Genomic DNA, 12,521 nt, shown 5'->3' on the forward strand with positions numbered 1-12,521 from the left:
AATTTTCACCCCCAATTTTACTAACAGGTCTCGTCCGAGGAGAGCAGAGGGCACACTGGCAGAGCATAGGAAAGGGTGCATGACCTTTTGACCTGCTACTTCTACAGACAGAGGTTTGGATATTGGCCAGGCTACAATTTCCCCAGAGAACCCTTTGACTTCCTGTACTTCACAGAAGAGTGCATCCTTTCTCAACCATTTCCAGCCTGATCGTAGAGAAGGAGGCCCCAGTGTCCTCTAAGGCCTGTACTGGCTGTCTGTTGACCAGTATAGTTAGGTAGGGCTCAGCCTCAGCCCCCTTATTGGTTCTCTGTGGGTCTTGTCAATAATCCGCCTGGTCTGCCTGGTTGGTAGACCACAGGACATTTCTGGGGACACCTTTTCCTCTTCCCTGAGGCCCTCCTCTGACAGGAGCCCTTCCCCGTGCAGGAGGTTGTCCCCCTCTATTCAGTGGGCAGTCTCTTTTCCAGTGATCACCTGCGCCGCACAGATAACACCCTTGCTCTCTCCCTGCCCACTGTCCAGAAGGTGGCCAGTCTGGCAGCGGGTCATATGGATAATCACGTGGGCCCTGAGGCTGATAGTTTGCTGCCCCTTGTGACACTTCCTGTCCTTTCATCCCTTGATTCATTACAAGCATTTTTTTCTGCCTCTATTTGCAATTTTACTAGTTGTGTTTTCAGTTTTTCTACCTCAGAATCCTCCCTTTCTTGTTTTTCCACTACCCCCACACATTTCTGGACTGTTTTCTACTTGTTGTAGTACTGCATTCATGTCTGCATTTCCCCATGGTCTATACTCTGTACAGGATAGGAGGACACCAGAATCCAGTGGATACTGGGTTGGGTATGTTGTTCTAACCCCCATGTCTTTCTTTAAATTTAAGGCTTGTAATAAGGTGGTTCCTGAGGCACCACCTTCTTTGTGGGGGCTGGTAGCTGTACCAGCCCTGGGTGGGGCCTGTGCCACCTGTTTAGAACCTCAGTCTATGTCCAGCTCATATCCAGTGTTTGTTACACTATCATTTTCTTCACCCTGACCTTTAGCTAGGCTTAGCCCTTTCATTGAATCTTCCCTACATTCTTCTCTGATTTCCCTTTCCCTTCTTTCGAGTTCTGTCCTCAGCATTCTGACATTTTCCTCCTCATGTATACTTTCTTCTCCATACAGACTACCTACTCTGCTTCCACATGCTGCCTCCTCCTTATGCACACCCGTCAGTCTCTTCCTTTCTCCAGTCAGCTGCCCTACGTGTCACTCTAATTCCTCTACTTCCTGAGTTATTTCTCTGTCTAAACTACTGTTAATGATTGAACTCATGGGTTGTTTTGTCAGTTCTTCATTTATTAGCTCTTACTTTTTTTTTCTTCTAACCTAGCCTCCTCACTTGGTTCTACCTCAACTGTTTTCTTTAATTTCAGCCTGTGTCAACATTTGTCTACACAATTTATCCTATACTTCCTTATAGGTAGTCATTTTATCAGTTTATATTTTACCCTAGTCCAATTACACTTCTCACAATTTGTATTATGACCAAACAGTCTGCACCATCAGGTTATAGGGGTGTTTGTATGTCTAACTTTTTTATGCTTCCCTATGGGTAATAATTGGCTTTTTATTATATAATCTAACACCACCTACTTTCCCAGGATCAATGTCCTTAATACAGAAACCACTGTGTGTGTACTGCTTCTTTCACTCTTGTTTTATTTCTGTCATTCAGTGTCCCAATCTCTTGGGCTCATGCATTCAGCTTTCTCCGCACTTGAGGCCAAACCCTCGCGTCCGTTCCTACCGGGTCACACTTAAGTGACAGTCCAGAGAAGGTGCGCGACAATTTGGTCTCAAAATACTCGAGATCAGCTTATCTCATTCACACACGCACTCAGGTACACACACAGATCGATATAACACCACACTTCACAATATTTCTTATACCTTTTTTGTACCACGCCGGGTTTTACAAACTGTAGAGTACCACGCCAGGATTCACGAAATCACTCTTTTAGTGAATTTCAACCTTTCTAAAAGGACATTACCATTTTGCTATTCATTTTGACTGCATTTACTACTTTAAATCCTTTGAATTCGTCAATTATTCTGATTTCAATATACAGAAAACCACTGGTGCCTCCACCACTCTAACCAGATAATTTAGAGTAATCAATCCTGCAGTTCTTTTGTGAAAAAGGTGACTGCTTACCTGTTTCGTTGTTCAGTACTGATGGTTGAAGCAGAGGATTCCCAGCAGAGACCTCGTCTCAGACAGATCCGGGTGCCCCCTCCAAATTGTTGGGAAAATCTTCGTTGTTTCCCTTCCAGGTTCAGGTCTGTCAATGATGAGACTTACTTTTAAATTTACTATCTTATTAGTTTAATAAAGTCAGAATAATTGAGACTGAGCTCAGGATACTGAACAACAGCATTAAAGGCATGCAGGGCAGTCCTGTATGCTCACACTACATTTCACACAATATTCTTGTGCTTGCGTCTTCTTCCCACTCAGGGTGTCCTTCACAGAACCAGGTGCAGTTGTTTCTTCTCGACCAGTAGATGGGCTCAGCAGTCTCCACATCCTGTTTCTGTAGATAAGACATTTTGCACAGCACATACACATAATATCAAGTAGAAAAACTCAGAGCATTTATGAGGCCTGGGCACAGTGCTTCTATTGAGTAAAACCTGTAAAACATAAATCCCACAGGAGGCTGAGGAGAGCTCATCTCCCTCCACCCATCCTGACTATGTTCTATAGAGGGACCATTAAGAGCGTCCTGTGCAGCTGCATTACTGGCTGGTTTGGGAATTGCACCGTATCGGTTTGCAAGACCCTCCAAAGGATAGTGAGGACAGCTGAAAAGATCATTGGCGTCTCTCTGCCCTCTATCACGGACATCTACACCACACTCTGCTTCCACAAAGCCCACAATATAGCACAGGATCACCCACACATCCTTCACACACATTATTCACCCTTCTGCCATCTGGAAAGAGGTACCGGGGCATTTGGGCCCTCACAACCAGATTGCTTAACAGTTTCTTCCCACAAGCCATCAGACTCCTCAACCACACCTGAATGGACTTTCTGTTCCATAAGCAGTCTTGCATGTCATATTTATTGTTGTTTGTATTTTGTGTCCTTGCACTAATTATGTTTTTGCCTTGCACTGATCTTGTGTTTGCACACTGGGTTTTGCACTAGTCTGCACACTTTGCACATTATGTGGCTAAGACACTGTCTTAGCTCAGTATCTGAGTTTTTTGTATTGTGTATTTTGTTGAAAGTGTGACTACATGTAGCACCAGGTCCTAGAGAAACGTTGTCTCATTCTATGTACTGCACTATGTACTGCACAGCTATATGTAGTTGAAATGACAATAAAAAGCTACTTGACATAAAGGTCTATTTTGTAAATGAGTGTAACGCCTGACCAGCAGAGGGAGCCCTCACCGGAATACTAGCAGTACTCAACCATCTGGCTTCTTCTCCACTTCCTGTTGGCTCAGCATAAAGCCAGAACACCTGGTCTAATCAGTGCGAAGTACTGCGTTACTAAGTGATTATACTGCTACTGTTCTGATATGCCTGTGTATGACCATAGCCTGTTTTGTTTCGACTCACGTTCCCTGGATTCTGCCTCTCTGTATTGTTTGCCTGATTGGACTGTGTACCCGTTGCCGACTTTCTGCCTTAAGTTTGACTCTGCTGTACTACTACCCCGAACCTGTTCGCTTATTGGATTGCCTACCTGGTACTGACCTAACGCTTGTGTTACTGTTTATATCTTTTGTCTCTTCCTCAAATAAACGCCTGCGAATGGATTCTACTCGGTCTCTGGAGTCTGCCTTACAACGAGCTGGCAGTAACACAAAAAATGTTAAATGTTATCATTTAATATTAAACGGTTTAACATTGCACTTGCAAAATTAACCAAACCAAAATAGTAAAATTCTTGCAATATTCATAAAGATCTGTATAGTCAGTGTGTCAGTTTTGTGAGTCTGCAGTTGGTCTGTAGATCCCCAAGCTGCCGACGATTCAGGTATGTTTTATTCTTTTTTATTAATGCAAGACAAAATACAAGAATATTGAAGAATTATTGACCGCGAGGGAGGTGAAGCAGAGGCAGAACTGAGGCACAATGGAGAAGGGTCCATGTAGAAGGGGCTTGGCACCTGAGGCATGGGACAATTGGAGGATGGAGCCTTCATGGACCTAGGCCATGGAGCAAAAGCAAAGCTGGGGGCCACGGCGGCACAGACAAAGCTGGGACTCTCTAGGGTGGAGCTGGCAGATCCTGGATTTTCCAGGGTGGCGCAGCCAATAGTGAAAGCCCTTCAGGGCAGAGCAGGCAAGTCCAAAATCCTCCATGGTGGAACAGACAAAGCAGAAACGCACCAGAGCCCACAAGGACTGTGACAGCAGAGCGGGAGCACACCGGAGTGGTGACAGCAGGAGCCCACCAGGGCAGGGCAGGTGGAGCAGGGGGCCAGGTCAGAACATGTGGGATTGTAACAGAGAGGTTAACAACGGCCTCTGTGGCCGAGACATTACAGTTTGCAAGTTCACCGGTGGCCTTCATAGACTGAGCAGAACAAGGACTCATAAATGGCTTCCATAGCCATGACAGGACGGGATAGAGATTCAGGATCAGCCCCCATAGCTGTGTCAGGACAGGGTGAAAGTTCATAGACGACCTCCTTGGCTGTAAAGGGACAGGGTGACAGTTCACAGATGGCTTCTTTAAAACAGTGATGGGACAAAGTAAAATCAAAGGCAAGACAAGGACTCAGGGATGACCGTGACGGGGCAGGACGAGGTTTTGCAGAGGTTCTGCAGACTCTGGGGATATGTCTAGAGGATCTAAGGCATAAGCCGACACCTTGAGGGGTCTTGGAGGAGATTTGTGGGCAGATGAGGCCTCTGTAGCAGGCTGGTGGACAGGTGAGGCCTCTAGAGGAAAGTGTGCGGCCCACACTCTCAAGATAGTGTTGGAAACTTTTTTTAGCTTCTTTTTAAGAAGAGACCAGGAGATTCTTGGTAAAGCAGGAGTTCGTTTTTTTTATTTCGTTGCTGTAGTCATCTGCAAGAAGTCTTCAAGAAATCTTTAAGAAAATCGTCAAGCAATCTCCAAGAAAATCTTCAAGAAATCTCCAAGAAACAAATCTAACCGAAACATGTTAGGTTGAAGTATATATGTTTCAAAGGGGGAGTACAACACAGAGGTGGAGACCAGTAAAACAAGAGTATGCAAATGCGATCAGGAACTTAGCCCAGAACAGGAACTTTCCCGATCCTTGATCTATTTAGCATCCAGGTGTCATTCAAATGCATAGGTGAAACAAAAGGCACAGTTGTACCTTAGGATTAGCATTCACACTTGATTTAGGACACCTACCAGATGTTCAAGAACTGAAAGACAAAAGATAACTGTCTCGGAGCTTGGGCTTCCTGCTCTTAGAATGTAAATCACAATACACATTCAGCATATACTGTTATATTGGCGTCTGTGTTTAACCTTTTATAAATTTGTAATACAACAATAGCAACCACCATTACAGGGAGCACAGAGGATAAAGGGACACACTCAGATTAAATAAAGATTTGAATTATCAGGTGATTTTGGCCATTGATCTAAGAAGTTCTCTAAAGCCACATTGAAGTCCCCTCCAAAGATTAATAAAGATTTGGAGTACTTGGTTGGTAAACTCAAAACATGTTCTTCCGCTTGATCAAGTTTTCATAAATATTAGTTAATACCAATAAAATGTGAAATTGTAAGCTAAATATACCAGCCATTTGGGTATCAAGTACGTTTTCTTTTGCCCTGATATGCGAGTAAATGAGAGTTGCCTAGAAAAACATAGTGGCCACATAGGAAACAGAAAGTATTAAGTTGCTATGACAACACATGTTGTGCTCTTACACTACCAAGATAGCACATGTATGTCTGCAAGATCTGAAAAAGCTCTTGATTTGGAAAGCATCTGCTGTTTACAAACATCTGGCAAACATCTTTCAGATGTCAGTTTTTCATACATTCTAATTCATAAACATTTTAAAGACATCTGATAGATGTATATTTGACATCTAATAAGAGACGTCCAATAGACGTATATCAGATAAGCAAACAACCTAAATAATACGTCTTGCAGATGCAAACGCAAACATGTAAGAGATGTCTGTGTGTTATGTAATATGTGTGCTATCATGATACTTAAATGAAGGAAAATTATTTATAAATTTGAAAAGTAATTAAAAAACCAAAAAGGTTTTACTTTTATATTTTTCAGTGTTTGAGGAGCTGAAGTATATGTACAGTAATGTTAGAAAAAAATCAAGGAAGATATTAAGATTTTCTTTTTTTTTTGTTAGTTTTACTGGATGCAGTTTAAAATAATGTTAAGTTGTAAACACCTTCTGTAAGGAGGCATTCAAAGGTTGCGTGCATAGTGTACTACTTGCTTTTCTGAAATGAGAAATCCTCAGGTGACATATACAGCCATCAAAGTCAGCCTCCAGAGGGTGCAGTCTATTACATGTGGAACAACGACATCCACTGTTTGGTTCCAATGTCCTCTTCTTTTTTGAAAAACTGACGATACCTGTTGTTAAACTCACTAAAACTACTGTAAACCTGTGATCTTAATATGTTACTACCAGCAGGAAACTAAAAGTTTAGCATTTTCCTAAAACAGTTTCTATGTTAAAAAAGACTTTTAGTGATTTGTTTGTGCAGTCTAATAATAAAAATTCCACAGACAAAAGAATCGTATGTCTATTAGGTTTTTATGTCTGTAAAATGACAAATTTTCAATTTACATAACCATTATTATGTGATAGGATATCCTGCTTATAAGTGTGTTTTAATGAAAATTTTTTTTCTTTTTTTCTGTTTTTGTGTAGGACCGAAAACCAGTATCAATTTACTTCACAATCTCTGGTTAAACAAACCCAGTGCTTTTACCCTGTATTACTGAGTGATTGTTTTAAGCTAACTTGTTAAACAGAGCTAATCCACCATGGCACGGGAACAAGACTACTATGCTATCATGTATGGGCTGGAGGAGCTTGATTTTAAAGGGAAAGCAGTGCCCAGTGATCTTGTACTAATAGGTGAACATGCCTTTCCACTTGTCATGAATCCAAGAGGTCAGGTGCTGATGGCTGCATCTCATTACGGTCAGGGACGTGTGGTGGTGTTTGGACATGAGCAATACCTAACACATTTCCCTGGCCTGATGGAAAATGCTCTTAAGTGGCTCATGCCACGTAATGGTGATGCTGCCATTGTAGGGATTCAGAAGAGATTATGTTTGGTAGCTGAAAACTTAAACCACTGTCCTTTTAAGATAGAGCTAGGAGACTTCCAGAATAGATTTGCTATATATATCACGGATGCTTACAGTGTTGAGAATTGTGCAAAGAATCTGATCGCTTTCATCAAAGCTGGGGGTGGCTTAATCATCGCTGGCCAGGCCTGGCATTGGGCTGCTACCCACCCGCAAAAAAACACTATAAGGAACTTCCCAGGAAACAAAGTGTGCAGTGTTGCTGGAATTTACTTCTCTGAACACTATGGAGAAGTTGGCATCTTTCCTGTTCCAAGAAACATCCCTTCTAGTTGGCTTGCTTTATCGTAAGTTCAGCAGACATTCTTAATTTTTACCAGTTCTTTAAGAAACATACATTTCACCAACTGATTTTTAATTGTTTCTTTTCAGTATAGGCAAGGACTTCAAAGATGACCTAGAGTTCTTGCTAGAAGGTGTGTCTGAGTTTGATGTCCAAGGTGAGGCTATAGCATCCGAGGTGATGGTGCACGGACCATTAGCATTTCCTATTGCAGTCACTCCAGATGGAAAAGCATTCATTGCTGGTGCCTATTACGGGCAAGGTCGAGTAATCCTGGTATCGCAAGAAGCCTACATGAAAAAGGACTCGCTGTCCACTTTTCTGATCAATGCTATCAAGTGGCTTGACGAGGGTCGCAAGGGTGTTATCGGGATTGTACCCAACCTAACCGCAGCCCACACAGTACTGAGCAAATCTGGTCTAGATTGCCAGTTGACTGGTTTCAGAAAAGATCTAAGCATCTACGTTTGTACTTCATACAGTGATGCCCAGTGTGCAGAGATCCAAGAATTTGTTGCAGAAGGTGGAGGTCTTATGATTGGGGGTCATGCCTGGTATTGGGCCCAGACCCACTGTGGCTGCAATGTGATGACTGATTATCCAGGAAATCACATTCTCAATAAGATGGGATTGAGTCTCTTGGGCAGCACCTTGTGTGGAGGGTTATACAAAGCTCCAGAAATTGAGCATAGTTGTAAAGAGGGGTACCACTTTCGTAGAATGCTGCATCGGTTTGCTGAACATGCAAGCCTGGGGCGAGAACTGACTAATCAAGAACAGAGCTGTTTGAAACAGCTGGGCAATGACTGTGCCAGTTACCTTGACATGCGATGCCATGACAGTGCCGACTATACTTCAGTGGTAGGGCTTCTTAGTGACATAGTGAAGAAAGTAGGTGTTCCACAAGTGTGTAGTAACTGCCCTGTTGAAAGTGCCAAAGACCACCTGATGCTCCGCATTGGATCTGAGGTGTACAAGGTGTCACCCGATCCAGATGCCCTTCTTCCATACATCATTAAAGACAGACCTAACTTTCCAACTGTGTCTAATGCAAGAGTTCGGATCACTGCCAACACTGGAGGTATGAAAGTTTTCCCACTACATATTATTTCTTGTTAAGGTTTCAAAATACTTGAACACTTTAAAATAAACATGTACTCAATTGTTTCAGGTTGTGAAGAATGGTTAAGCACAGGGTTATATCTTGCCCCTGGTATGAAGACATACATAGCAGTACCTCCAGAGATCGTCGGGAAAAACTGGCAGGTGATGAATCAAGTCTACACATTTATCTAATCAAGGAATTGTTGCTGAATGTAGTATACATGTAGTATACATGTTAAACACTTTGTGCAGGTGCAGCTTGGTTGCCAAACAGATAATATTGGTGGATCAAATGTTCTGAAACGAGCTCCTGTGGTCCATGAACGATTTCCTTTGAACACAGAAATGGTCCAAATCTGCAATCTATGGGGAGGGCTCATCTACTTAATAGCACCTCCTCAAAGCAAAGTGGATGGGGTGGAAATTGTCGTGCAGGACTCAGTACAGGTTCCATATTTCAAGTCTGGTAAGAATTCTGAATGAGCGTGAATGAGTTTCTGTTCAAAACAATACACTAACTTGTTTTGTGCCCTTAGGAGAGACTAGTGTAGATGACTGGGTAAACAGGATTCGTCAGGCTCCCGCTCCCTGGGCGGAGCTTGAGTTTGAGAACATAATCATGACACTAGAATCAGAAAATATAAGGAATCTGGACCGCCCCGACGAGGTGGCTAAATTTTGGGACACCATAATGAAAAGCATAGCTAACCTGGCAGCAAGTCCTTCCAAGTTTCCCCGCAAGGAGCGGTTTGTTGCAGATGTTCAGATCTCTAATGGTTGGTGGTATTATCTTTGTTAAAATAAAGGTCACTATTACAATAGAATCACTTAATTACACTCCCACTGTCCTGGTGATAACACTGTTCCGCCTTCTCCCCTTGCAGGTTTCATGCATGCTGGATATCCCATCATGATGCACTCCACATCTGCCCCAGATCTAGTAAATGTACAGGAAGCCTACAAAAGTGGTATTTGGGGACCCATTCACGAGCTGGGCCATAACCAACAGCGTGCAGTCTGGGAGTTCCCTCCACACACCACTGAGTGCACTTGCAACCTGTGGTCAGTGTACATACATGAGGAAGTGCTGGGTATAAATAGGTCAAATGCTCATCCAGACATGACTCTAAAAGAACGTCAGGCTCGTACCAAGATGTATTGCAGTGGCGGTAAGGATTTAAAAAGCTGGAGTATGTGGACAGCGCTCGAGACATACATGCAGGTATGAACATATATAACATTTCATATAATTATCATGAAAAATACAATTATGTAAAAACCAAATGACATATTTATACCTATTTTATCTCACCTTCAACATCACATTAAATATTTTTCCAGCTTCAAGAAAAATTTGGCTGGGATGCTTTCAAGAAAGTTTTTACTGCTTACCGAGACATGAAAGGAGTGCCAAATGACAATGCAGGCAAGATGAATCTATACGCTGAGACCTTCTCCAAGGTGGTCAACCTGAACCTTTGCGCTTTCTTCAAATCGTGGGGTTGGCCCATCCAGCCCAGCACACAAGAGAAAATCTCTCATCTCCCTGAATGGAGTGACCATCCTATGGTCTAGTAAGAACATCTCAGATAGCTTTTAACATGCAGTGTAAGTTTTAATGTAGCTAATGGGTAAGATTAAGTATAAAATGACATATTACTAACTTTAATGTAATGGAAATTAACATTTTTTTATTTCATTTAATAAGTACGTAGATGGTGTTGGGAAAATCTTCGTTGTTTCCCTCCCAGGTTCAGGTCTGTCAATGATGAGACTTACTTTTAAATTTACTATCTTAATTAGTTTAATAAATTCAGAATAATTGAGACTGAGCTCAGGATACTGAACAACAGCATTAAAGGCATGCAGGGAAGTCCTGTATGCTCACACTACATTTCACACAATATTTATATTCTTGTGCTTGCGTCTTCCTCCCACTCAGGGTGTCCTTCACAGAACCAGGTGCAGTTGTTTCTTCTCGACCAGTAGATGGGCTCAGCAGTCTCCACATCCTGTTTCTGTAGATAAGACATTTTGCACAGCACATACACATAATATCAAGTAGAAAAACTCAGAGCCTTTTTGAGGCCTGGGCACAGTGCTTCTATTGAGTAAAACCTGTAAAACAAATCCTTTAAGACATAAATCCCACAATGGGCAATTGATTTATGTCATGTAAAGTTATAAAATAATCAGAGCACTTGCTATCAACTAAAGGTGGCTATAGGCTACTGGAATAGAACATGTATGTAAAAAGCATGCATTGTAGTGTACGTTTTATGAATACTAAAAACTGCATGCACTGCAATTAACATTTGGGCATGGTTTGTTGTACTGGTTTATTTCCCTTTTTTATTCAAAAGAATAAATCATATATTGCTTTAAAGGACTCTGAATGGTTAATAGTTTTGATGTGATTTGAAAATACAAAATTAAGCCCTGTTGCTAATGCTCAAGAGTTATTAAATTCATATGAATGTGTTAGGCTAAAATTTGCATTGGCCACTGAACAGCTCATTCACCGGTGCATCAGAGAATTGCTGAAGGAAGTCGACCATTTCATTTAAGCAGCATTCTACAACAACTTTTGAAGTGATTTAAGGATAATTTTCTTCAGGAAAACTCATTTTAAATCTGTATTTTCTCTAAGTACATGGTACTACCTTCTAACATACTAACATGACAAATCTGAATGTTAGGGAAGAGTAGGGGGAAACGCCCCCATACTTTTGTCCCAAAATAACCACAAGATAAAATCAAGATGTATTTGCAGTACAAGTTTTACCATAACAGTTATGGCTCCTTTTTTCACTGAGCAGTAAGGTTCGGTACAGTGCGGTACGGTACGCCATTATGTTTGTTTCCATTGTAAATTTTTGCACCACTTTCAGAAGGTTACCTAGAACAACAAAAGGTACAAAAAACTAAACTGATTGGTTGACTAGAATCTTTATTTTTGTGAGTTTATTTACATTGGCTTATTTACATCACTGTGCACAAACACACACACAAAAAAAAAATGTGTATTTTCAAATTTATATTTTCATACAGACAATAGCTACTTTGCAACATGCATTCTTTTCTGTTTTTGTGGACTGGTGAAACGTCATTGCCCAAATCGCAGGTAATTTTACTCTTATGTCATGAAGTGTAATTTTAGTTGTTTAAAACAGAAATCTGTGGTTTATTTATAAAGATAGCGCCTGTATGAAAAATTACAATGCTGATTTCAGAGCTCCAGGGGATCACCGGAACATCAGTGCTTATGTATTCACCCGAGAGCAGCCTCAAGCTTGGCTAGTTCTTCTGACATTTGCCACTGATTCTGAATTCTCTGTAGTGATTAAACATGAGATACAATTCTATTTGGGATACGTTATATTTAACAGGCATTCATGGTCTCATGCATCTTTTTGTTCTTGGTCATATTTCTGGTTAACCACAAAGTTATATTTATCTTTATATATACTTTATTTTGAATTTGACCATAGTACAGCGCTTTGTTTGCATTCGTCTTTATTTCCTCTTTAGCCTCTTATACTTTTATAACGGTTAACACTGTACATTAAAACTTTATTGTATTACTGTAATGACCCATACCGCTCAGTGGAAATGAGCCAATACACCTGAGAGAAAATGGATTTCACAAATTCTATTCAGCAGCAAGAAAAAAAAAAAAAAAAAAAGTTGTTTTGTAGAACATCACGGTTCTGATATGAGAACAGCAGGACATGTAGATAGGGAGAATGTGTTATTTAATAAAAATATTATTATAATTTCA

The 12,521-nt window shown here is 41.2% G+C and overlaps 1 protein-coding gene across 2 annotated transcripts in view; it reads left to right on the forward strand.

Moving 5' to 3' along the window:
* Window positions 1-10,594, forward strand: part of LOC122359480 (TRPM8 channel-associated factor homolog) — a 31,704-nt gene extending 21,110 nt beyond the window's left edge. For both annotated transcript variants that reach the window (XM_043259797.1, XM_043259798.1), the window contains exons 2-8: window positions 6,908-7,640; window positions 7,726-8,717; window positions 8,808-8,902; window positions 8,993-9,206; window positions 9,277-9,516; window positions 9,625-9,962; window positions 10,082-10,594. In XM_043259797.1, coding sequence (XP_043115732.1) covers window positions 7,024-7,640; window positions 7,726-8,717; window positions 8,808-8,902; window positions 8,993-9,206; window positions 9,277-9,516; window positions 9,625-9,962; window positions 10,082-10,315 — 2,730 coding nt within the window. In that variant the 5' untranslated portion in view covers window positions 6,908-7,023 and the 3' untranslated portion in view covers window positions 10,316-10,594. The remainder of the gene's footprint in view (window positions 1-6,907; window positions 7,641-7,725; window positions 8,718-8,807; window positions 8,903-8,992; window positions 9,207-9,276; window positions 9,517-9,624; window positions 9,963-10,081) is intronic.
* Window positions 10,595-12,521: the final 1,927 nt, after the last annotated feature.

The sequence above is a fragment of the Puntigrus tetrazona genome, chromosome 15 (genome assembly GCF_018831695.1).
Source record: "Puntigrus tetrazona isolate hp1 chromosome 15, ASM1883169v1, whole genome shotgun sequence".
In the NCBI taxonomy this organism is placed as follows: domain Eukaryota; kingdom Metazoa; phylum Chordata; class Actinopteri; order Cypriniformes; family Cyprinidae; genus Puntigrus; species Puntigrus tetrazona.